This window comes from Haliotis asinina, chromosome 5, assembly GCF_037392515.1.
Source record: "Haliotis asinina isolate JCU_RB_2024 chromosome 5, JCU_Hal_asi_v2, whole genome shotgun sequence".
Lineage (NCBI taxonomy): Eukaryota > Metazoa > Mollusca > Gastropoda > Lepetellida > Haliotidae > Haliotis > Haliotis asinina.
In genome coordinates, this window is record NC_090284.1 from 53,208,514 (window position 1) to 53,235,508 (window position 26,995).

General features: G+C 41.0%; 1 protein-coding gene across 2 annotated transcripts in view; it reads left to right on the forward strand.

Moving 5' to 3' along the window:
- LOC137283579 (uncharacterized) overlaps nucleotides 1–26,995 on the forward strand; it is a 31,451-nt gene continuing 4,456 nt past the window's right edge. The window contains exons 1-32 of one of the 2 annotated variants that reach the window (XM_067815155.1): nucleotides 1–105; nucleotides 3,096–3,202; nucleotides 6,920–7,042; nucleotides 7,292–7,396; nucleotides 8,017–8,151; nucleotides 9,512–9,599; nucleotides 9,949–10,031; nucleotides 10,772–10,873; nucleotides 12,934–13,068; nucleotides 13,215–13,296; nucleotides 13,679–13,776; nucleotides 14,226–14,360; nucleotides 14,859–14,946; nucleotides 15,388–15,467; nucleotides 15,681–15,815; nucleotides 16,041–16,128; nucleotides 16,596–16,708; nucleotides 17,041–17,175; nucleotides 17,381–17,468; nucleotides 18,060–18,127; nucleotides 18,406–18,540; nucleotides 18,781–18,868; nucleotides 19,361–19,461; nucleotides 19,643–19,777; nucleotides 20,818–20,905; nucleotides 21,283–21,338; nucleotides 21,888–22,022; nucleotides 22,157–22,244; nucleotides 22,521–22,570; nucleotides 22,896–23,030; nucleotides 23,490–23,577; nucleotides 26,743–26,786. In XM_067815155.1, the coding sequence (XP_067671256.1) occupies nucleotides 63–105; nucleotides 3,096–3,202; nucleotides 6,920–7,042; nucleotides 7,292–7,396; nucleotides 8,017–8,151; nucleotides 9,512–9,599; nucleotides 9,949–10,031; nucleotides 10,772–10,873; nucleotides 12,934–13,068; nucleotides 13,215–13,296; nucleotides 13,679–13,776; nucleotides 14,226–14,360; nucleotides 14,859–14,946; nucleotides 15,388–15,467; nucleotides 15,681–15,815; nucleotides 16,041–16,128; nucleotides 16,596–16,708; nucleotides 17,041–17,175; nucleotides 17,381–17,468; nucleotides 18,060–18,127; nucleotides 18,406–18,540; nucleotides 18,781–18,868; nucleotides 19,361–19,461; nucleotides 19,643–19,777; nucleotides 20,818–20,905; nucleotides 21,283–21,338; nucleotides 21,888–22,022; nucleotides 22,157–22,244; nucleotides 22,521–22,570; nucleotides 22,896–23,030; nucleotides 23,490–23,577; nucleotides 26,743–26,786 (3,174 nt within the window). In that variant the 5' untranslated portion in view covers nucleotides 1–62. The remainder of the gene's footprint in view (nucleotides 106–3,095; nucleotides 3,203–6,919; nucleotides 7,043–7,291; nucleotides 7,397–8,016; nucleotides 8,152–9,511; nucleotides 9,600–9,948; nucleotides 10,032–10,771; nucleotides 10,874–12,933; nucleotides 13,069–13,214; nucleotides 13,297–13,678; nucleotides 13,777–14,225; nucleotides 14,361–14,858; nucleotides 14,947–15,387; nucleotides 15,468–15,680; nucleotides 15,816–16,040; nucleotides 16,129–16,595; nucleotides 16,709–17,040; nucleotides 17,176–17,380; nucleotides 17,469–18,059; nucleotides 18,128–18,405; nucleotides 18,541–18,780; nucleotides 18,869–19,360; nucleotides 19,462–19,642; nucleotides 19,778–20,817; nucleotides 20,906–21,282; nucleotides 21,339–21,887; nucleotides 22,023–22,156; nucleotides 22,245–22,520; nucleotides 22,571–22,895; nucleotides 23,031–23,489; nucleotides 23,578–26,742; nucleotides 26,787–26,995) is intronic. The other variant, XM_067815156.1, reaches the window with a different exon arrangement.

Consider the following 26,995-nt stretch of genomic DNA (forward strand, 5'->3'; position numbering starts at 1 on the left):
AGACAGCTCGGTCACTTACTCATAAGCAGCCGGAGTAAGCAGGTGTCACAAAGGTTTCAACCATGAAACTCCTTCTAGTCTTGATCGCCGCTGCATTTGCATCAGGTAAGCTGATGTAGGAGTAGGATCTGTCAAGACATATATAGCTATAGTTAGAAAACACTATGTCTGGAGAGAAACTGTTCGTTTGTTATTCACGCACGTGGACACGTAACGTAAATGCTTCAAATAAATCGCTATATATGCCATCGAGAAGTTGCTTTCCGATCTTCAGCTAATCCACTTGAGTATACGTAACAACAGTTTACATAACGTAGAACACGTTACGCATCCACCCGTTAGATTATACTCATGACATATACAGCTTTTGTTTGAAAACACCATGTTTGGAGAAAAAATGTTCGTTTGTTATTCAAGCACGTGGACACGTATCTGTGTCATCGAGAAGTTGCTTTCCGATCTTTAGCTAATCCACTTCAGTAGCAACAGTTTAGGTAACGTGGCACAGTTTATACATCCCACCCGTCAGGTTATACCAAACAGGTGGACACCCCAAGCGGCCATCATCCAGCTAGAACAGTTGCCTCCCCTGGTTACACAAACATTCAGTGATCGTTGAATAAAATTCCAGATCCACGCTGATAATGACATATAATTTGTCAGCTCAATACCCCAGCCCTTGGTCCGTGAGTTTCACAAGAAGGGTGAAAGTCCTGCAATATTGATCCTGTTCATAGCGGTGTAATTTCACCGTTATTCACGTCAAGTCTTAAAGGTGGTTTCGCTCGTGGTTTTGTGCGTAGTATTCACATACAACTCCATGTTCCTTCCAATTCCTTTTTGGTTAACCTGGCGATAATATGTCTTAATATGGCAGTCAAAATAGGGTGGTACGGGACGAAAAGTTTAGCTACATATTAAAATGACTTCAGAATCGCTTTTTTGATGCCAGGACGGTTCGGTTGTTAGCTTTACATTGAGATGTCTTAGGAACACCTTTGTAGATGTCAAGGCGAATCGTCCGTTATACATAAGATATATCTTAAGAACATCTCTATGGATGTCAAGAAGTCCGCTTGTTAACACTAAGAACACCTTGGTAGATGTGAAGAGAGCAATATAATGAGATATCTTCACAACCACTTTGTGTTTGCTAAATATTTTGAGTAAGTGATGCTAACCATACATCTTTCAAGTTTGTGGATATCGGGTTTGATATATCAGTACTATGGCTGCAGATGACAAGTGACGATTAGCTGTCTTCACTGACTAGGCCTAGGAAAACTTCCCCTATTTGATCACAAGCGAACTGTAGCGGAAATGGGGTTGCGCAGCAAAAAGAAACTGACCAGTCTTCATGGATGCGACGATGCAGTGATGAAATGGGCGTATACCATTGATGGTGGCGATATTTTACTTTGACATGAAAAATTATTTCGACCCGAAGCGAGGGAAGTACGTTGCAAACCTCAGCTCGCTTCGCGCGCATCTAAGAAGACTGGTTATATTCTTTATGCTGCGCAACCCTATTTGCGCTACATTTTACCTGTGGTTTGATAAAAGGACAAGGAGCAGCAATTGTTGACAACCAATGGTGACAAGTCCTCGCTCCTAGAGTATCTATGTAAAGTTACAGGAGACCGAGAAAGTGTTACTATGTATTACATTGATGTTGGTCACCAATTGTTCGAAGATGTTTGAAATAGAATTATTGAAACTCGTCTGTAGGAGACCATGATGAAGTATTCTTGTAATTTAGTGTGTAGGCCCCCGGGTCGTTGGGTGGCCTTGTGGTTAAAGTGTTCACTAATTACGTCTTTGGCAGAGTTTGTCCTTACATGGACCACTTATAAATGCTATTTTAGGGATAATTGCAATAGTGTGCATCACTAGTCAAACAAAACACGAGGGCATGTAATCTCCATGTAAGTGGTATCACTTAAATTTCGCTAAAAGCGTGTTAAAACCATATAACCAGAAAATGACCGAATGTCTGAAATGAATACTCTCTAGATGTAAAATAAAACTAGATCAGTGTTTACATGAAACAGAACAGCTAAGATCATCGAACCTACATCACATCCCCAGGTCGACACCGCCCCTCAATATCTGTAATCAGGCAATTTGACGAGATACATTTCGCTTGTGAACATGCATTCAGAGTTCGAACAAATACATTGCAAAACCCATCGTGAATCCATCCGACTAGAATAGACTCCCGCTATTGGATCCAGTTCCTCGTGTATCATCGTTTCCTATGGCGTGAGAGGGTGTTCATAATATTCATCACTGTTTTGTGTTGTCTAGACTACGGCCCCAATCGTTGTTGGAAATAACACATAAACCTCGTCGCTAGATAGCTCCACATCCATAGATAATACGTAAATAGTATATGAGAGTTAAAAGTCTAGATTGCGTCTTTCTCTCTCTCTCTCTCTCTCTCTGTATGTGTGTGTGCAGTCTGTGGTCCACTTTCAGAGGAATGGGTTCAGGGTCATGCCAGTTTTCAATGGAGGTCAAGTTCCATTCCTTATTTGAAACTGTGTACTGAATCGCACGGAAGTCTTTAATTGCCATTCGGTTTATTATTTCTTTCTGACATAAACTTATGTTGAAATTTCTAAATCATTGACTTGATATTTGAATGTTATCATGAAATATAAACATGAAATTTCAGCTCAGCATCTTGAAATCACAACAAAGCAAATTTGAACAAAATCGGTGAATCTTTACAGATTTCTTTCAAATTGAAACACATGTTAATCAAAGCATATGAAAACAATGTACGATTGTAAAAGTCTAGACTTTTAATTTTTTTATTTATTTTTTAAAATGCCCAAACAGAGAACGAACCTCTCTGGTTACGAACCAAATTCTTGGCCAGCGATGAATCTCTCCTACAGATTCAGCATGGGAAAACTCTATGGCACCGCAGGACTGCAGGAACTGTGATAGGGTTGAAATTATGTTTCCATCTGACAACTGTGCCTGTTTTTCAGCCGTTTGAATCATTGTAAAATTCATGTATTTTGTTTTTGTGTCATGTTTTAACTGTGATATATCGACCCTGCTGACACTCTATTGTACCTCTCCAGGGTCGCCTGTGAGGGTGATAGACCGCACAGCTGACGAATTGAAGTGTGGCATCTGTCAACACCTCACGCAGGATCTGCACAATGTCCTGTCGAAAGAAGATACACAGGTGGGTGCTCGTGAGCGTGTGCGTGTGCGTGTGCGTGTGCGTGTGCGTGTGCGTGTGGGTCTGGGTGTTGGTGTGGGCGTGCGAGTTAAAAATGTTAACATGCGTGCGAATATGTGAGTGAGCTTTTGATGCAGGGTAAGTGAGTCAGAGAGTCCGACAGAGTCAGAGAGTCACGCAGTGCTACAGATAAGCTGCCTATTGTCGTAAATTACTGAAGTACTTATGTGAAAACTCAATTCCTCAAGTCTGTTGCGTAAAGGTACGCTTGAATTTTTGTAAATACTCGATAAATTTGATCTAACAAGCATACACACAAAAAATATCAATTCATTAGCTTGCGTACTGGTGAATAGAGCAAATACCCAATTGAGGTGAACACAAACGCGTACATAACTCAGTTCACCCTGTAGCTCTGGACTAGATCTATGTGACCTGGGTTTTTACGCTCCATGTTATGGCAATATTCCAGGACTGTTGTACCATTGTACTCATTGTACCCATTGTACCATTTGTTTTCGGTGTGACGAACGAGCACTTAATCCACTTGGCTGCTTTACGCCCGCTGAGCTTGGCGTGAACTTTTCTTGTTCGTGTAGAAATATATAACGATGTAATTAAGCCACCAAACAGTCGGACAGGGGAAAGTATGTATGAAAATAGATTTGACCCATCTATTATAGACTTTAGGCTGATAATATACTCTTAAAAAGTAGGGGAACTGCACTTTCAATGTACGATTGTCGAAATTTGGAGATTTTGGGGATTGAGTCAATGTTGATACAATAATCACAGATATTTTGAAAATGCATCACCACATGGATTTCATTCAAAGTAAAGCTATTCTTTCAGTAAATCGACTTGTTAGGTGACTGTAGTATGACATGAACATTTCAGGTTTACAATTTTCAGTCAGTTGTGTGTGATTTGACGCTGAAAACCCTGACCATGCACAGATGCAAGAAAATTATCAGGAAAATTAGTCTACAGTGATTTATCGACCTGCCTGAAAAACGTCAAGATTCATAATGACACACTACGCAAGTGTTGGAAGCTCCCACTTTGTGCACGTGTTTCACATGCTTTGTGTTTGCGTGTGGTGATAACGTGAAGTGATGCTGCATACACAAGATTAATGTCATTGTAGCGTTCCTCAATGGGTTTTCTTTCTACCAGACTTCAAAGTTCAGGTTCCCCTTCTGTTTTTGAAGAGTAAATATTAAGTGACCAAACTCAGCTATGATATACATGTTAAGTTTATTGACATCAGCTAACCTTGGCGGTTTATCATGTAACCGAATGAATCAGTGAACTTGGTCACGGCACAGATCCGGTTCAAGATAGTTAAGTATTTGTCTTGGATTATGATCCTTTAGTGAAAATATAGAGGAAGTATATATGTTCATGAATAATGACACAACGCAATCAAATGTTTCGTGTTAGCGTTCAAGCTAGTACAGGTGTACCCAGCCATGATAACGCTGGAGTAAAAGACACACTCACTCACTCACTCGTACCAATTGGAATACAAAGATAACGTATTTTTTTGGTAGAAATGACCAAGAATAAAAAAACTAAAATTAATAAAATCGTACCCATCCATTTTGCTCTATTTTAAAACAGCCGGGATTGGGAAGCCAGGCTCTGACTTGGGTGACACATTCATTCCATTTATGTAGATCGATTTTGATCATGATGTTGATCACTGGATTATCTGGTCCAGACTCGACTATTTACAGACCACCGTCAAATAGCTGGAATAAGGCTTTAGAACCATATTAGGAAAAAATATGTCAGACTTGCATGGAACAAACATACAGATACAAATATTCTGACGGATTGTGAAATTCTGCCGGGTAAGGCTTTAGGTTGATAGTTGAGTTTGTTGGTACTCCCGCTTCGTTGTGAAGGAGACGAAGTGCCCTTAAAATCATTACATTCAACATACGTGAATTTATCATTCATCCATGATTATACACATGATTTCCACTTTCAGTCGGAAATAGCATGGTTTATTATTATCCAATTACTTTATCAGAGATATGGAACGTATGTAATGATACCTTTTGTAACATAAAAGATAATTAAAACTTAAACCTTTTTTTGGATATATCATTTGGTAACAATTTGTTATACAGTAGTAATTATAGAATAATGACCGGTTTCAATATCAAAATGTGAATGAAATGTCATTTATCCTATATTGATTAACGCCGCAATATCACCGCTTTCCCCGACTTCGATCGATTAACTCGGCAGTCACAAATGGCATCTTATCGATATCAAGAGATAGAAGTTGGCCAACTGATATCACCTGGACCTAAGACAAACTGACACAAATCAGCGCCGGTGATAACACGGCCTCTTGTACTACGTCGCGTTAGACCCTAACCTCTTGTGCCCCTGTAGGTGCCCTCCTACCCTGATACTTGTGAGTACTCACCAGCACCGGTGATAAGCATTTTATGTATACAATCACTGAATTATCGCAATGGACTTAGGCATACGATTGACATTTTCTGGGTCACGCCCGAACCCGTGAAGGTCCGGGTTAGTGTTGATCTTCACTAACCCATGCTTGTAATAAGAGCCAACTGACGTCAACGGGTGGCCAGTTCTATGTTCATTCTGGGTTGCCTTGTCCAGACTCGATTATTTACAGACCGCCGCCATATGTATGGAATATTGCTGAGTGCGGCGTAAAACTAAACTAACTAAACTCACTCACACTGGTTCACCTTTGACATTCACCCAAAACGTGTAACAAATATACTTGAAACAAAAAGTATGGGAACACCCGAAATTTTGATAGTGAAAGTTGGGCGTTTGAATCAAACATGGTAGTGGTGTGTTTCAGCGCCCCTGTTTTTCTCATTTTGGACAATGTTCTATTTCACTCATATTCAGCGAATATTGAATGAGTTGCTTCACTCCATCTTCTAACATGTCGGTTACAGTACCCAGTAACCACACCAAAAAATCATTTACCTTAAAGTTCTGCCAAAGTGGTCAATGCTGCTTTTCTTTTTTTACCTTTTGCTAGTGGCCAGCGATGCGTTCACTTATCTAAATATACAGGTAACAAAAACAATGAGGTTTACTTACATTTTGATTCACAGAAACATGAAAGAAGACTATACCCGGTACTGTCTCCCACAGCGGCACTGTTTTCTGTTCAGGGTTGCATCCCTTTCTCAGGCCAAGATCCAGAAAGCCAGATTATTGTCTTTGGTTCGTTGCTTGGCTGGTTGTTTAGCGCCACAGTCCACAATATTCCAGCTGTATGGCGACGGTATATACATGTACATGTAGATAGTCAGGTCTGGACAGGAGAATGCAGTGATCAGTATCATGAGCATCGATCACTGAAGATCAATTACTGAACATCAATTCTAGCACTGATCTTCAGGGGCCCTAAGTTAACATCTATGTCTCGCATAACACCAGACGTCCACAATCACTTCCGCATTAAGCTCTCACGCCGTGATAAGTCTGATATACTGTTTAAAGCGACATAAAATATCATGCGATACGCTACTATAATATTACTACATATCAGTACTGAACAGCAAAAGAAACGCAGTAAATGTAAGCGTTCATGTTTATGTCTTCTATTTAAATTCTTGACAAAAAGAAATGCATTTCTTTTGCTCTTCAGTATATTTTGCTTTAGCTGTTATTTGTGACATAAGTATACTGAAAGTCAGTTGTATATTTCAGACAAAGGTGGTGAGCGGCCTGATGTCTCGTTGCGAGAGTTTAGTCGAGGGCCAGAGTGAGAAATGTCGAGACATCGTTCACGGCGTCGCTCCTAGTATGCTGTCCCTCCTCGCCGACAACGTCGTGAGTTACACTTAACACAAATCTAATGATATACAGTGAAGGAAATGACTTGGTAAGGATTTGTGCATACATTTAAACGTCGAAATGTCAGTGACCGTTAATCAGGAAACCCTACTTATTCGTCGACCTTCAGTTACGTCTAATGTCATTCTAATGACGTTGCTCGATGAAAGTGCTTCCGTTTTCACCGGAAGCGCAACGGTCTTGCTTTACGGGGTGTAGTAGATGACGTTGCCGTCTCTTCCCCAGCATCCGTACGTCATGTGCAGCACTCTAGAGATGTGCCCCGTGGAACACGTGGAACAAGAGGGACACCAGGAACACGAAGAAGGGGAGGTGGAACAAGTGGAAAGAGTATGTCATTTTCACTCACACATCGCTTTTGGTTGCCGTCACATGCCACGGACATGCAACGTGGATCCCAGATTCGGCTTCATTATTTTTCTCTTTACTAACGTCATACCCGTGTTTGTAGATTTCACCAAAGTAATAAGAAATAATAAAAACGTTGTCTGATGTAAAGCATAACATGAAGAGGCAACCATTGATAAAGTTGTCGTACCTCTGAAGACTCACCGTATATACCACTGAAAAAAGTAGGGGATATTTCATTGCGAGCATACCACTAACCATTGCATATCAGCATAAGTAATATATATCAGATTGTGAACCGGTAGAGATGAAACATTTTCCAAAAGGAATGGAATAAATTGTCACAGTTTCCCTTAATTTCTCTGCCTCATCTGTTTCCTCCTTGGCTTCATCATTTGCTTTTTATCAATCTTGTAAATTCAATATTCCCTACCTTTTATAATGATATATATATATATATATATATATGTGTGTGTGTGTGTGTGTGTGTGTGTGTGTGTGTGTGTGTGTGTGTGTGTGTGTGTTAATGTAAGTATTTGGAAACGCCTCCAGTCAGCTACGAAGCAATCGTGGATTGACGAATGTACATGCTGTTGTTACAGACAACGGTGTGCGAGTTCTGTCAGTTCGCCATCAACGTCGTGGAGAGGTATATCCAGAAGAATGCATCCATCTCGAAAATCAACGACACGCTCTACGGCTTCTGCAACAGTCTCCCTGACCCACTCAAGTCAGAGGTATTGTATGAACAGAACTATCGAGAATTTAAAGATTGTATTTTTTTAGCAGAACTCCAGATTCATATCTGTTTACCGCTAACTGTTCATATTCCCTTCAAATACACAGAGGGACGTTGCCCCTAACACAGATTTGCCACCCCACACGTTAACTTTCGGCCTGTATTGGGGCGCTGATGCAAAGTTTAATGAGTTTGTTTGGTCCAGAATTTCAGTGAACTAGGAAACAGCCACACAGAATTTTCATTTGAGCAAATCACCATTGTCATGAAAGTTGTGTGCCTGTGAGCACCAGTTCAACATTCGCTCCTTTTGTTCAGGTTTCATGATCGGCGATGGAATGCCTCGACTTTTCTGCCAACCCATTGCAAGCAGCTCAGTTCTAATTGTCTCCTTACAGATACCCACAGTTCCTCTATCAGTCATATCTAGCCTTAAGTTTTCTAAACTCCTTCGTTTGTTTCTGAAAGAAGAATACCGAGCCGTCTCCTGACACCGACAGTCAATTTTCTGGGTCTACCTGCGCCTCCACGGTGCTCAATGTCATATTCATTTGCAATATTTTTCAAAACGCGATAAACTGACTGGCTGTACAATGGGATTCCTGTTCTATCTGAAATCATTTAACTAATCTGATGTCCTTGTTATAATACTCTAAAATCAACTTCCCCTTCTCTAAATCATCCATCCTGAGGATCACTGAAATTGTCGTCTGCCAGCAAGTAAAGAAAGGGGGATAACTTTTCACAACCAGTAAAAAAGGATTAACGGAGTTATCTTTCTTGAATGACACCAATCCAATCAAATATATTCGTAAAATTCTCAATAATTTCTGGTCATATTGTAATATACATTGTAACATACTGCTGTAACTGATCACTCGCCTCTGCCCAAAACGGTTTTAGGAACAAACAGAAACATATACCACTATGGTCTTCACTGAAATTCCAAACCATTTTGTGGTATGTATGTAGGAACATCAACCTGAAAATGAAACATATATATATTTATGGAAAACAGGTATTTATGGAATTCACACGAATATTGCGCCAACATGCGCCACCTACTGACTATAAAAAAACACAAACAAAACGTTTTAAAAATTAACAATAAATAAATAAATAAATAAATAAATAAATAAATAAATAAATAAATAAATAAATAAATAAATAAATAAATAAATAAAAAGGCGTGACGAAGGAGCATTCTCTCTCAGAATACAGCTTGGAAAGTTCAGCTTGGTCGTTCTTACAGACTTACAGACAGTCATTCTTATAGTGTACAAGAGCATGATCGGTTCCATGGTGTTCTGATGGGTGGTTAGCGTTCTCAAGCTTACTATCTGGTCGTCTTGTTGCAGTGCCTCCAGTTCGCCCCAGCTGTCGTGAGAGCTTTAGCAGAGGGTGTTGACCCCCACCAAGCCTGTGTTGAGGCTAAAGTCTGCCCCGGTAAGTCTGTCACAGCTATGATGTACAAACGTGGTAAATGTATGAAGTAAACATGCATCAGATGTGGTGTAATCGCAGGTATCAATAACTTGAATGACAAGAACACTGTTACCGCTTGATTACCCGCTTCATTGACTCAGTCGCACATCCAGTTGTGGCAAACCAATGGTGATGTATGCAGCAGGTACAAATAAAGATTATAACTGAATGAAAAAAAAGTGACGAAACAATTGTTATCAAACATATTCATCACGAAAACCCGAAAATAATTTCCAGAGAGTGCTATCTTGAGGTTCGGTGGGGCATCTGTTATGTTGAGAGTTAGATTAACATTTTTTTCTATTTGTAGAAGGCACCCTTGAACACCCTCTTCCCTGGAACGCTGTCTCCTGCGACGTATGTAATGGAGTGGCGGAGACCATGTTCCATGAAGTGAGTTTTACAATTACATCATAGATATTGTGCTTAGATCTCATAGTGCTTGTTTACTTGGACTCGTTGCTCTACGTAACTTCTCCCAATTACATAGATCGATGCTTATCATATTGATCACTGGATTGTCTGGGCCAAATTATTTACAGGCCGTCCCCATATAGTCCGATTATTGCTGTAGTCGGCGTCCGGCCCTAAGGTCGTTAATTATAAATATTCTGTATTGAATGTGCTCGAATCGCCCCCACCCTCCCCATTTGTTATCTAAAAATATAATATCAGTGGTCTATATGGGATTAAATGTTAGTCTTGATATATGTTATCTCGATGTCGAGATACGTATCGTATGGTTAGGCACCTGTGTCGTGACACCCCTACTGAGCAATAGTTCAGCTACTTAACCAGTCTATAAATGACTGATTATGGATCAGACAAACATATGATCGTTACCATAAACATTGGTAAGATGACATGCATCAACAGAGTAAGTGAATATGGTTTTAAGCCGATTTTAGCAATATTCCAGCAATATCACGGCGGAGGACAAAAAAGATGGATGATATCAACTTTCGCTTATAAAGGCAAGCATGGGCTGTGTATATCCAGTTGTAAACCGGATCCTCACGGGCCCTGCAAAGGTCAGGAGGACGTACTCATGTAATGTGATACCTTCGCATACTCAGGGCCATTATTCAGTCTCGAAATGCATGTATAAGTTGTGATTCTAATTGTCTGCTCAGGATGCCGGTGCTGTATGTATGGATCTGAAGATCTGTCTCCGCCCAACGCTTCCTGCAGTAAGACAAGAGGTTCACATGGAACCCCAACAGGAGGTCGGCGCTGTAGGTAGCACAGTTGTGTTGCATGACTGTCGGGAATAGGAAAACTGTTTAGAGGCTGTTACTCTGCATCCTTCAAATTTGATAAGGACAAACTTTATGGATAAACAACTTCTTTAATCATGTGAAGCCACGTTTCGATTGAGCTTCTTGTATCGTTGTCAAGCAAGTATGAGGCAGATAAGACAGGATGGTGCATATACAGTACAGATCAAATAATTAATAAAAACAACAGAAACTTATCCGGGCAACACAGTATGTACACGCAGAAGCCACTAACAACAGACTGCATGTAGAAGCCAATGGGATGTACAGGGCAGGAGCGTATGGATATGTTTATACCAGTTCTTGGGATTGGTTAATAGGTAGTAAGGAAGTACAGGAACAGTGATGACAAGGGATTACACGTAGAGGCCAGTGACAATTGGTGGCATGCAGAGGCCAGTGGGGTGTACAGAGCAGGAGAGTGGAACATGGTTACAAGCACTTAGGGTTCGGTGATGAGTTCTCGGCTGATCAGGAGTCAGTGTCTTTTGATGTGGATGGGCTTAGCTGATTTTCGTTTGGTGAAGTTGGCTGGTGGACAGTAGTGTGTATTCTGTCCAGTTGATTTGTGACTTAGGTTGGAATGAATCTGTTCTGATATAGCTGATTTGTTGTCGGATTGTTTGTTGATGCCTGGTGCTCTGTCACTCCGGTGCTGATTGGCCAGGATATTTCGCCAATATGTGATTGTCCACAGTTACAGTCAATTTTGTAGACAACATCTTTCGGATTGGATTTTCTGCCTTTGGAGTGGCTTCACCCGTTGGCCTGTAGAAGGTTGGCCTGTAGAAGGTTCGTGAAGTGGAGAATGTGGTCTCTATACTGGCATGTTGCTTCAAGAGTCTGCTAATCTGAAGTCTTGCCAGTGTAGGGGATGGAGATTTTAATGTGTGCTGGCTCTGTTCTTGTTCTTGCTGGCGTATATGTTGCTGATAAGGTGGAGGCAGTGGTCCTGCTGACTGATTCGGGTGGATAATCATTGAGGCCAATGAACGCGTCTTTGAGATGGTTTAATTCCTCTTGGAGACTAGTAGAGCAGATCTTCTTGGCTCTCCTGGTGAGAGTGGATACTATGCCATTCTTTACCTGCGATTGATGGCTGGAGTTGTAGTTTACATAATGGTTGGTGTGCGTCGGCTTGCGGTAAACAGTGGTCTGGAGTGTGTTGGTAGGGAAGCGGGTCACAAGGACCTCAAGGAATGGCAGCGTGGTGTTGGTTTCAGGTTCCATAGTATTTAATTTAATGCTGTGGTCTTGACTGTTCAGGTGTTGTAGCAGTTGGTCTGGATCTTGGCCAGGGTGGAGGATGACAAACGCGTCGTCGGCCTTACGATGCCAACATATGGGTTTCACAGGTGGAGTCAGTAGGGCTGGAAGAGAAAGAGATGAACGTGAAAAAAAACATCTTTTGTCTATCTCAGACAGTACTTTAGAGCCTTGGTGTTGTAAGGATTAGTTCGATTTATAGACACTTGGAAAACACACCTTGATGCTGAGTGGTAGGGTGTGACCTACCTACACGTTATCGGTTAGGAACAAGATTCAAACCTACGATCATATGTTTATTTATAGTTTACCGAAGAGTAATCTGCGATCTGAGGTGCCTTAGTTGACCTTGGCCATTCGTCGTAAGAACTGAGTGGAATAATATCTGATTTTTTACGGCCCCGCATGTATATTCGTGAAGTCAGTCCCCGGATTGTTTGGTATGGACCCTTTTCAGGAGAATATGTTGCAGATCTATTGCTTACTGCAGCGTAAGGCATAACCCTGACATATAATCACAAACAAATAGTCATCTTTCCACTGAAAACCTAAATAGAAGCGACAAAACCCTTTTCACATCCATAAGAAATCTCTGCCAACTGATTGCACCGTTGTGCCCATATCATGAGCAGATATGTGTTCCTACAGTATTACAGCCGTATGCTGTTCGTAACCAAAATCGGGTCTGGACCAGACAATACAGGAATCACTACTGAGATGTATACAAGTTGATATGTATTGACAATCAACAGGGGCCTGGATGTGAGCTGTGCGAGTTCCTCATCAAGACCATAGACCAGTACCTGCAACAAAATAAGTCTGAGGCAGCCATCAATGCCACGGTCACCAAGATCTGTGATGACCTGCCAGAACCAATCAAGGACACCGTAAGAACTTTTCACCCGTATCTTTAACATCATATGAGAAAAGCTTTATCAGATGTTGTTCTGTAGTCAACTCCAGAAGCAAAATAAACACAGGGAAGTCATTACTTTTTAGTCATCTGAAGAGATCCTCATTCTTTTCATTTCAGTGCAATGGTTTTGCTCCCCAGCTTGTGAAACTTCTAGCCCAAGGAGTCGATCCAGAGCAGGCGTGCACCAAGATTGGACTGTGTACGCCTAAGTTATTTTCTTGAACTAAGTTATATTTTCCATGGTCCTTAAATTATTTTTATTTTCAAATGAGTGGATGACTAAAGCGCAAATTTTAACCCATTTGTATCTTCGTGAAACTTCATAAATACACGCAAGTGTTAAAAAACATAAATAACTTGACATATAAGGTACGGTTTGCTTCCGGCGCCGTACCATTCAGTATTTCTCCGTGAAACTATTCCAGTATTTGTGGGTAGTGGGCGGTGTGGTGCCCATTTCATCTTCACAGGGCAATACCATCATTTGTAACAATTATAAGGGTGGAGTATTACAATTATAAGGGTGGAGTATTCTTCTTCTTTAGTGACGTTATAGACTGTAGAATGCTTTACTGTTGTAGGTGCTACCGAGCATGAGCCTGAACTGGAGCCTCAGCGGGAGGAGGTAGACGAAGCGGAACAGGAGCCGGAGGAGGAGGAACAAGTGATTGTGGAAGACGTACGTACACATGCAGGCAACAGTGACAGTTACCCATACTCATATGTAAACACTTATAGCCTCAGTACTAACAGCACGACCACAGTCTGCCTTGCTTGCTCGGTCTGACATCTTAGCTTTTGACCTCCATGATAGCCTCACATCTATGATTAGGTCAGCCAGAGCGTGACTGTTTGCAGACAGACCATAGCTGGATGTGTATCGGCTAGGAGCAAATGCACCACCAATCGTTACTGGATTCTTCTATACCTCTCAGCAGTGATCGCGTTATCAACTGCTATTGTGGAACCTTCTCAGTTGGACATTTGATACTATGAACCTATTTTCATGCTTTTCATACCAAAATTGTATTCCCATCCCGCTTTAGTTGTTTAATGAATATGTGTGTATAAATATAGGTTCTTTGGTAAAATGAACCGATATTTATCTCATTTATGAACTTATTTTAGGGACCCGGATGTGAGTTGTGCGAGTTCCTCATCAACACTATCGACCAGTACCTGAAAGAGAACAAGACTGAGGCGGCCATCAATGCCACCGTCACCAAATTCTGTAACGAGCTGCCAGAACCTCTCAAGGATACAGTAAATAGACATATGTTTTTGAAGTTCCCCGAACTGTACGACATTGCTCATAAAATCAAAGATATAACTTAGTTGTTTTTTTTATAGGGCAGGTAGGGGATTCTGGTTTATCACAAGTCCCAAGCAGGCTAGGACTGTTGTAAGTCCAGTTAATGTGAATGCTATTAGAACTGATTTGGCTGATGACGTATAAATCTCTTTTTTTCAACACTGAGACGTAAACTGTCTGGTCCAATCCGCAGGTGTTACACATATGCAGCGTTACACAACAAACGCATGGTTATAGCAAGGGAAGGAATGGTACCAGGGGTCTTTTTACCACGCTTCAGCTCTATAATCTCATGACCATTTCACTCATGATCTACATTTGTGTATTACGGCCTAAGGACATCACCCAGATTATTACTTTGTGTAGCAACAATCACCTTACTCTGCCTGTGATATTGACTCCAAGAGCTCCCTATGTAAGTAGACACAATACTTCCATGTGTGTTTCAGTGCACTGGCTTTGCCCCTCAGTTGATCGCTATCCTGGCTACAGGAGTCGACCCCAAGCAAGCCTGCACCAAAATTGGACTGTGCTCAAGTAAGGACAGGTGCCTCTGCGAAAAAATATCTCATGTAAAATAGTATACATTTGAGAGAACTACGAAAGTCTTTACCAATGACAATCTACATTGCATTATTGAAAGATAGTTCTGCTGAAAGCAGTTTCAACTGTATGGTGTCGGCTGTATCTTGAGCACCTGTTTATGAATAACTACCAAATACCAGGTGTTCCAGAAAAGGTGGGAGTTTCCTGCCTCGTCGGTGAGACAAAAACACACAAATGTAAGGGCAAGTAAAAAGAGGGACATACGGTACATGTCAAAATACGTGGGCTGACATTGAATGTTAGTGTACAAGGTCGACCACTACCCACAGTAAGTAAGACGGTGTTTGCTATGAGAAGAGCAAGAATCAGTTGATATTCATTCTTGGGAAACTGGAATGAAATCACATTTGAATCGGTCCATGTTTTTCACAGGTGAACAGACAGAACATGTAGAACAGGTCGAGGAACACGTGGAACACGTAGAACATCACGAAGAAGAACACGTTGGTGCTGTGAGTAACAAATATATGAAAATGTCAATACGTAGATATTTCCATATATGTTATGATCATACCAAATTGTAATAGGCAGTGGGGCCTACCCAGTGGAAAGATTCACAACCGCAAATTTTAATCATATCAGGTATCGTTTTCCATCTTTCTTCTGTTTTGTCACGCTGGTGCTGATGTCTTCTGTCATGGTCAGTGTCATTGTTTTACCAACAGGGACCTGGATGTGAGTTGTGCGAGTTCCTCATCAACACCATCGACCAGTACCTGAAAGAGAACAAGACAGAGGCGGCCATCAATGCCACAGTCACCAACTTCTGCAACGACTTGCCAGAACCTCTCAAAGATACAGTGAGTCTGTGGTTATTCTGTTCTGTCATTAGTCTTCCAAACTTATATCCTAATTTCATTGTATACCGTTAGGCCGGCACCAGGTACCATAAACATCAAAGATCAATCACTGAACAGTTCAGCAAGCTGTTCACACACTCATCTTTTCAGAGTTAAGATGTAATCTCTTGAATGTACCTGTGATATGGACTTCCAGTGGAGACAATAACCCCATGTATGTTTCAGTGCACTGGCTTCGCCCCTCAGCTGATCGCTATCCTCGCTAAGGGAGTGGACCCAGAACAAGCCTGCACCACCATCGGATTGTGCTCAAGTAAGGACAGGTGCTTCAGAGAAAAGAGTACACAATGAACAGTGACAACTGTCCTCTTCTACAATAGAAGTTGAGTTGATGAATAATGATGACAATTTGTACGGATATACAAGTTCATATATTGTGTGAAATGCGACGTTTCGACATAGATTCTTGACAGTGACATGTGACATGTGTATAGACTAGGCATGTGCTGTAAAGGAAAATGTATAGCTCTGGTATCTGAACACTGAGGCAAGCGTGACCATTTCGAAAGCTATAATAGTATTTATAAACGTTTTTAAGTATGATCACTGCTCATCACGGTACGGCAAGTGTAGTATAAATTATAGATTTCAAAGAGGATATCCATGATAGAATAACCTTGATTGTTTGCTAGAACTGAGTCCAAGGAAAGTGAAAGAGGACTTCGTCTAAGAAAAGCCTTGAGCTAAATCATATCTGTGGTACATGCTGTTTTTTCACAGGTTCACAGGCAGAACACGTCGAGGAACATGTACAGAATGAAGAACATCAAGCAGAACACGTCGAGGAACATGTACAGAATGAAGAACATCACGCAGAACAACACGTTGCTGCCGTGAGTAAAAGAAAATGAAAATGTCGATGATCGGTATTACATAAAGATGTACAAAGATGTAAAAGACAGAAACGTAGACTGCGCCTCATGTCAAGTCAGGTTTCCTCTTGCATGTTTTCCGTTCTATTTTTTTCGACCCAACGTCTTCAGAGCGGTTAGATTCAGAATCACTAATTTTAACAATAATTGGTAGTGGTTTCCATTTTCCGAATGTTTTGTCATGTTGGTGCCAATGTCTTATATAATGGCTATCAGTTTACTGTCAATATGATTGACCGTGTCCTGTGTAACCATGCACAATGAGATACATACCACCCTGCCTTTATTTACAGGGACCTGGGTGTGAGTTGTGCGAGTTCCTCATCAACACCATCGACCAGTACCTGAAGGAGAACAGGACAGAGGCGGCCATCAATGCCACAGTCACCAAATTCTGTAACGAGCTACCAGAACCTCTCAAGGATACAGTGAGTGTTTGTAACTCGGTTCTGAAATTTTGCTTCTCGCCTCTAAGCGATTTGTTTACCTCAACACCAGATACTCATATTAAAAATGTTCAGTTAGTATATTACTACTGTTTTGTGTTCTAGGGTAGAGGCAGTCTCTTGAATCTACCTCTGATATGTCCTTAAATGCCTCTTTTAAGCACAGGTACAATTCTGTGTGTTTCAGTGCACTGGGTTTGCCCCTCAGCTGATCCAGATTCTGGCACAAGGAGTCGACCCCAAGCAAGCCTGCACCAAGATCGGACTGTGCTCAAGTAAGGACACATGCTTAAGAGAAACGTTCTTCAAGAAAAAAGCACACCATGAATATTGGAACATATTCTGCACAGAATACAAGGATCAACTTGACATGTTCTTTAAAAGAAAATGTGTAACCATGTAAACTTTTTTATGACGTTTTTGAAAAGTGCGTTAGTATTTGTATACACCATTGGCCATGGTCACTGCCCTCACGATGGATGTAGTGTATATATCTCGGTATGAAATACAGTATTGATTATATATTATAAACTAATCACTCTCTATAAACGGACAAACATTTATGGATAAACAACTTCCTTACTGCATCAGATGTGACGTGTCAATGTAGATGCTAACATTCTCATCTAATGATAAATACACAAGGAGAATAATTACATGAAGGATATTTGAAGTCTCGAATGTCTGCTACAACGGATACTAAGGCCGCCGCCATATACCTGGAATATTGCTGCATGCGGCGTAAAACTAAACTCACTCACTCACGGATACTAAGGGGCGTAAAAGGGGGACTGCATTTCTGATAGGACCCCGCCCGAGATAATCGGTATGAAATCACATCTGACATAAATGCTTGTTTTTCACAGGTTCACAGGAAGAACGCATCGAGGAACACGTGGAACATGAAGAACATCTTGAAGAACACGTTGCTGCTGTGAGTAGCAGATCTGTGAAAGAGTCAGTGATCGACCTATCCAAACAGTTATTCTACATTATTATAAAATGTATAATACACGTACCTGCAGTATCAATCACCAAATGCTTAGTTCTGTAGCTTTTCCATTTCCTTTCTGTCTCTTGTTTCATGCAAATGTCTACTCGACGTTAAGATTCACTTATATTAATGATAACAGCTTCCCATAGCATTTTCCATTTGTCATGATTTTATTGGTGTTTCTGCCTATGTCCTATATGTCATTGTATTACCACAAGGGACCTGGATGTGAGTTGTGCGAGTTCCTCATCAACACCATCGACCAGTACCTGAAGCAGAACAAGACAGAGGCGGCCATTAATGCTACCATCACCAAATTCTGTAACGAGCTGCCAGAACCTCTAAAGGATACCGTGAGTCTTTGTTATGCAATAATGTTGTTGTTTTTCTCATCTCTCATACTATTTTTTACCCAGCCCCAAATATCTATATACATCAAACATGAAGCATCGTATATTTCTGTACGGTACTGTACAATTTACCGTGAAGTATAATCTCACGTATGTTCATTCATTTTGACAGTGTAGAAATAGTATTTTAAATCTACTGAAGGTCCCTTTCGAATGTCAGATACAATAATACACGTTTTTCAGTGCACTGGCTTCGCCCCTCAGCTGATCAAGATTCTGGCTGAAGGAGTGGACCCCCAGCAAGCTTGCACCAAGATCGGACTGTGCTCAAGTAAGAACATGTTCCTCAGGAAAATAATACAGCCTGCACGCATTCACGTGTACTTCAGAAGGTGTAGCACTAAAATGTGCTTCAAAGAAAAATGTGTCTGAATATGTGCTGTAGAGGGGAAAAGGAAGGCCTGAGCGTATCCTCAGAAAAGATAAAAAAAACCGGAACATGTATTCAGAAGAACAAATGCACCCACACCCACACCCACACCCACACCCACACCCACACCCACACCCACACCCACACCCACACCCACACCCACACCCAGTTGTTCACTGGTCACGAAGGGGGTATGGGTTGATGTACCTGAAAGGCGAGGAGGACATAAACAAACATCGAAGGTGCATCAACCCTTTGGCCCCGAATAGTATTGACTATAAAATACGCCAGTACTAAATACTAAGAAGACTTGAGTATCTTCAGAACAGAAAACAATGGGAAGCGCACGTACAGAAAAAACAACCTGCCTGAGGTAAATGGTCGTTTTTCCAGGTTCACACGAAGAACACGTCGAGGAACATGTAGAACATGAAGAACACGTCGAGGAACATGTAGAACATGAAGAAAGTCACGAAGAACAACACGTTGCTGCTGTGAGTAACAAACATATGAAAATCGGGATGCTTGCACCTTGCATGTTTTAACGTTACACGGAGATGTAGAAACGACAGATGTCATTCTAAACAAATTGGCAGCATTCTCCATCTTCCTTCTGTTTTGCCATGTTGGTGTCAATGTCCTGTATCACACGTTGGGTTACCAAATTGCCATCAGGGACCCGGATGTGAGCTGTGCGAGTTTCTCATCAACACCATCGACGAGTACCTGAAACAGAACAGTTCTGAAGCTGCCATCAATGCCACAATCACCAAATTCTGTAACGAACTGCCAGAACCCCTCAAGGATACCGTGAGTAACCTGTCGTGAAACATTCTTAACACAATTGGTACCAGTTATCACACGGGGTATCTGTTTGCTTTGTTTGCTATATTTCCCATGATTGACTGGGTGACTGAACAGTGTTACTCCTTACTTTACATAGTATTCGCGTCATACCAAGACCTGTCTCCTTAATGTTGTAAAGGATCCAGAGAGGTCTCAGACGTTCACGGCTTTGACGAAACGTCGCCTTCCCGAGGCAAGGGCGATAACTAATTACTGAACAAGCCCAACTAGGATGGCATATCCCTGTTCAAGTGTAGCGACCTCAGTGTTTTCGAGTTTTATCCCTCCTAAGGTTTTCTAACTGACCAATCAGATTCAGTCTTCCTGATCACTTTCATTTGCCCCAAATTAAATAAAGATATTCTTTTGTCTTACGTTGCCAAATGCATCAAATCATTTGAGTACCTTGATTAAAAACCTGGAGAGATTTGGAAAAGATCTGTTGAAGCCCATGCTGAATAAATTCAGCAATGCACTAAAATATCTACATTATTTGCATTGTTAAGCGCCGAATTCCGATCTGTGTTTGCACTATCCATAGATTCGTTCAAATTTGGAAACGAGAGTTTTACAATCCCTTCTCTTGGGTGTATGGTGATGATGCATGAGGCATGATCGGGACGAATCGTGACGAATCACTTAAAAGGTTCAGACATTCGCAAGGGACGCAACTCTGCATAGCCAGTTACACCACCGGGCACCACATTTTGCCACTGATGTGTATTAACGATTTCTTAAAGATGCACATGCAACGTACAGAAGTTCAGTTTAACACCAGTGTTGTTGAACAATGCTGCCAGAACACTCGCAGACATTCAGATGTATACCTTGCAGCGTCTTCTTCGAGCATTCGTCACCACTCGCCCCTTTCCGTAACCTCAATGTGTCTCGGAATAACACGAGTTGGCCACGAATGTTCTCTCTGGTTTCAGAAAGGAGCGAGTGGTGACGTGTGGCTGAACTCGTTATCCAATGTTCACTTTCACTGGTTTCATGTCTTTCAGTGCAACGGCTTTGCTCCTGAACTTGTGAAGATTTTATCTGACGGAGTGGATCCCAAGCAGGCCTGTGTAAAGATTGGACTGTGCGCATGTACGGATTACAAAACTTAATTTTCATATAGATGATTTATGGTTGACTATGTCATTGTTCTTGTATCAATCACTTATTACAGTTAACTATTGGGTTAAACAGAATTTTGATTATCCCCCGCAACGCGTTTATTATGCGGGATATTAAAATACACTCCCCCCGTGCGTCTGTTCGTCCGTGCACATTTGTCTTTTCCGTAGCAGAACTTCAGAAACCGTTCATTATTTCTTTTCCAAACTTGGCGCAATGATAAATCCGGTGGTGAACTGGCTGTTATGGAATTCTTGATAAAATATGTTTTGCGTTTCCATTGCAACAAGTTCGACTTTGAATTTTGTGGGTGGAAAGTTTTAAGAGTTGCTTTCTTCTGTTCTTAGCATTATCCCTAGAAAGTGTAAACGAAGAGCCCACCACAGTGGACAGAGACGAAGCGGTAGGACATTCAGTTTGCTATAATAATACTGGAAATTCGAACAAGAAAGGGAATCTTTCTCGGCAATTAGCATGTCATGAAAGCATGTCAAGAAAGAGAACAAAGTATACCAACTCATGACATAACGTTGTAGTACTTTCAGTATATCCCTTCTGATTGATAACACTTTGTTATTTCTTTGGAACAGTTTCGTGTTTCGTGTCAGTTCCTCTGACCTTTACGAAAATGTCCTTTTACTTCAATGTATTGTAGCCTCCTGTTTACACGTGCCTTGCTCTTTTAATATTATGATTTAGAACTTTCTAAACGGGTATCTGTCAGATACCATTTATCTTACAACTAGCTGCTTCAAAACGTATTTAACGAACGAGGCGTATTCTGGTTTATTAATCATTGATTCAAACAGAAATAGCTGTGGACGGCTGATACATATTCTTGAATATTGTAACCAATAGCCCTTTATGACGCGTAATTGTTGTTGGTTGTTCCACGAGCCATTTGCGATTCACTGCCATATATAATGGCTAGTGTCATTTGTATTACCAAAAGGGACCCGGATGTGAGTTGTGCGAGTTCCTCATCAACACCATCGACCAGTACCTGAAAGAGAACAGGACAGAGGCGGCCATCAATGCCACAGTCACCAAATTCTGTAACGAACTACCAGAACCCCTGAAAGATACCGTGAGTCTTTGTTTTGCCTTTTTCCTCCAATCTCTAACCTATGTTGTGTTTGACCTGCACCAAGTACCAACAATATTCAACATCAAACACTTATACAAAAGCATATGTCTACAGGTGTGTCTTCTTCGTTACAGTGCACTGGTTTTGCCCCTCAGCTGATCCAGATTCTGGCACAAGGAGTCGACCCCAAGCAAGCCTGCACCAAGATCGGACTGTGCTCAAGTAAGAGTGCATGTTGTTTCGAAAATTCATTTCAAACATACAGGTCATGAAATGTAACAGAGATACAGTAAACATGAAGCTATAGGCGAAATGGGTAGGTTAGTAGAGCTTCTTGTCACAATATCAATCTTTGAACAAGAACTCAGAGTGAAATAGGTTATGTCACAAGATTGCAAACATCTTGGATTAATATTAATGCCTTGCGATATTGAAGTTTTATGATACCAAACAACAGTTCTAAAATTGTCATGAAAATATGAACCCATACTTACACAGGTGCACAGGAACATCAGCGGGAACATCCTGAGGAACATAAGGAAGCTGCTGTAAGTTCTATTGGTGACATGTACTGATCCGTCTCTCACAAGTAATCTACCACAAAGATCTACATGCGTTATGATTAAGATACACTGCTACGGTTAAAACAAAATTGGCTATAATAACTAGCATTACCACTAGAATTAGTTCCTTATAACCGTTCTTTATACGAATTCGAAAAGTATACATGTCGTTGGGACGAAAACACATCTGGATGTCCAAAAATTCTTTATAGCCCTGTTTGGTAGAAACGTAGTTTACTGTCAGTAAGATTGACCATATTCTGTCTAACCATGCAGAACGAGGTACATACCACCCTGCCTTTATTTACAGGGACCTGGGTGTGAGTTGTGCGAGTTCCTCATCAACACCATCGACCAGTACCTGAAGGAGAACAGGACTGAGGCGGCCATCAATGCCACAGTCACCAAATTCTGTAACGAGCTGCCAGAACCTCTCAAGGATACAGTAAATAGACATACGTTATTCACGTTCAATGAACTGTACGACATTACGCATAAGATCCAGCGCTGCCTTAATGAGCTGCAAGAAGATATCAAAGACATAACTTAGTTGTATTTTCTTTAACTTTAACCCCTCAAGGACACTGTAAATAGACTTACACATGTCTAGTTCCAAAAATAGTAAATTCGCTAGGCTTTTCTGTGTAACATAAAGCATAATTCTGTAACGTTCTGCCAGTGTGCCTTAAAGACACGTTCCCATACTATGCTAGAATCTTGGAGATTAGGCACACACGGACCAGTGTCACTTTGAGAGTGGTATGTTGCGCATCTGACACGCATGTATATATGTGTGTGTATTCAAATCCCTGAAACCCACGCTCGTAGTTTCACCCACATGTTCAAACCCAGTCAGTTAATGCATAGATGTTGCAGTTTCTTATGTGACATCGCCATATTTCAGTGCACTGGCTTTGCCCCTCAACTGATCGCTATCCTTGCTGAGGGAGTCGACCCCAAACAAGCCTGCACCAAGATCGGACTGTGCTCAAGTATGTGCTAACTATCCTGCCCCAAAATACTTCGAAACTAACTTAACATTGGTCGGATTCGTATTCAGAATACTTTTACTCGATTCCTATCTAAAATGCAGAATTAGATAAAAACATATTTAGAAATTTGGAGATGTTGTGTGAACGTCGGGAAATCACATCCCATGCCATCAGTCTAAGTAAACTTAGTCTCACTGTGTTTCGTTACACTCCACCACTTATCCTCTGTACTTTTCGTTGCACTCCACAACGGAGTCTAACAAAACCTTATGGGAGCTCGAGTCAGGTAACCTTTGAGATTGACCAATCAGAACACCGTTTACCAAATCGCGAAAGTGGATATTCGCACATACCTTTTGAACTTTTTATATCGAAAATGTTCGTACCCGAACGCGAATTGAGAATGCTATTTAGCGTACGATACCGTGGTGCACACTGCGCACGTTACAACCATGACAACGGTGAGTAAACAGTTGCTGAAAACTGTGTTTTGGGCAATATTCAAGGATGTTATCTTGCTCAAATATTAACATTGTAACCATGTAAACAGAGACCCTAAAGCGTATATACTGGTCAAATAACTGTGTTATATGCGGATTTTTGTTTGTGGAGAGATCTGTGTCAGTGATCTGAATATTTTGCAAGTCCCTCCGATCCCGAAGTGGTAGTCGTTGTGCGATTGGTTAAATCTATTTAACCGTATCGCTAATGATTGGACGGTCATAGGTCGCTCAAAGGTTACCTGACGCGACCTTCTACTAGGGATTGTTAGACTCAGTAGTGGAATGTAACACTGAGACTAAGTTTACTTAGACTGTTAACGTTGTAAAATCCAATTTTCAGGGGAATACTTAAATTTCCTTTTCCGGTAGTTTACTTTTGCCACTTTTCACTAACGTGTGTTGTTGTTTTTTTTGTTTTTTTGGTTTTTTTTGAAGGCAAATGTTTTGTTGACGGTAATATTTCTAATAACCCAGAGTCAAATGCATTTTGTCCCAGGTCATGTTTCCCCGCCTAAAGATGACGCTATGGCGGTGAGTCACAAGTCCTCCAGCGCGATCACGTCAACATAATGACAACCAAATTAGTTACTGTTAAAATTATATCATTGTTTATGCTAACCATATTACAAATTTAACAAATTTAAAGACAGGAAAATCAGATATTTAAGGAACAAGGTCTTTCTGCATCACTTTCGTTTGTAACGATATTGTAAATGTCTGTTACTCCTACTGAAAAATATGCTACAAAACCATAACGAAATTTATTTTGAAAAACTGATCGACTGTTCGTCATTGACTGATAACCCGCGCACCAGACTCACCTACGGTTACTGTTTCTAGGGCCCTGAATGTGAATTATGTGAACTTGTCGTGAAAACAGTAGACAAGTATATTACCCAGAATGCAACTGAAGCTGCTATCAACACAACTATCCTCAGACTATGCCAGGGATTACCCGAACCTTTTAAAACAACAGTGAGTTACATACCTGTTTGTTTGTTGTTTCACACACACTCAGCAATATTCCAGCTATGTGCGGACGTGAGTGAGTGAATTTTGAGCTGCTTTTAGCAATATTCCAGCAATATCCAGGCGGGTGACACCAGAAATTGGCTCCACACATTGTATCCAAGTGGGGAATGACTTTCGACAAAGTTTAAATTAAATGTTCACGTGTGAAATACCCAACAACATATAGTGTAACACTCAAACTGTATATATGTCCAAACTCTATTGCGCCCTAATTGTTACAGAAAACGTTTAACAAACAGTATGAACCTTATCGCCACTTAAACCTCTTTACAATCAGTCGCTATTTGGTTGTTGTAGTGTTTCCAGTTTGCCCCCGACGTAGTGAAGGCTTTATCCCAGGGAGTCGACCCGAACATGACCTGTACCGAGATTAAATTATGTTCGGGTAAATAGATAATTTTTTTGCAATTCAGAGACACACAAATTTGCATTGACATTGCAGTCTGGCACAGAGTCTCAGCTTAAATATGAAACATACTTTCACACATGATTAAAACATTTACAAAACAACAGCAGAAGCCGAGAAGTGTAAATATGCACATATGAAGGAAACAGAGCTAACATGGCCGTTATTTACACAGACTAAACACTAGTCCTGTATCAAGGTGTCTTGAAAAACCTTCAAATGATGGACTTCAGTGCATCGCAGTAATTGAAAGTTAACACACAATAGCCACACCACCACTTCCATCCCCAGCTTTAGTCATAGGAAACTGTGTACAGTCTGTGAGTGAGTGTGATTTTCCATCGCTTTCAATAATATTCCAGGCTGGGAACACCTAAATAAGCTGTACGTGTTTGTTGAACACTGTGTTAGACAGCATGTTGAAAGTTATTTTATAAAACAAAACCATTACTGATTTAAAAATAAGATCTCAGGGTCGATTTTAACTTAGTCTTTCAACAGGAGGACGAAGAGCTTGTGGGCATGCCTCAGAGATACCGCAACATGAATCTGTAGCTTTATACATCATCACACCGAGCCTTCATATTCATCATCGATTAAAAATCACGTAACCTGGGACAACGGCAGCTTGACATCTCCGGGGTTATTAGAAGTAAATTTATTTTGCTTCAAGTCGGATTTGGGCCACAGAGACACCAACGAGAGTCACTTGGCTCGGACGTTACATAACTTATGTGGGTTACTGAATGATAGGACTGCTGGCAAACAGTATTAGGCTATTGTTGTCTCCTCTGATATATCAGGTCTATCAATTCGATCGCCTTTGCCAGATGTACTTCTCTGTTTTTGTTGTTTTACGCTATCCTCCATCCTTTTGACAACCTGCTGTTCACAAAGGAGCAGGTGGGTGGTCGAGTAGTTGAAGGGTTGGAATGTGATGCCTAACCCGTCTTCATTTCACAACTTCTTATCTCAATGTCTACTGCTGATATTGACGAGTGGTCTGTGAACCATGCGGAATTCCTCATAGTCTTGTCCAGATCATGTGTTCGGATCCTTAGTTCGCCCAGTTTATGATCCTTGACTCGTCTGCACATGGGTTCACTTACCTCTGGCACACCCTGATGTTGCTGAAATGGGTTTCCGTTGAAGTCAATGACTAACTGTAACAGTCCCGTCAAAATGCAAACAATCTAATCACAATGGTATTTTTTTCTTCCACAGCCAAGAGTTTCGCCCACAAGGTGGAAGAAGCGGCCAAGGAGCCGGTATGTATTTTTGATCAGATCTTACTAAAAATATCTAAACAACTTTAATAGCAAAAATGATACGTTGCGACACCTACAAGCGAGAAGTGCACGTGATTGATTACATAGTAAATCTTTCTAATGAGATGCAGTGAAACTAGCATCAATCTTCTCGTGGTTAAACCAAACTTCATTAGCATCTTATATCTTTGCACTTCCCTTCTGTATGT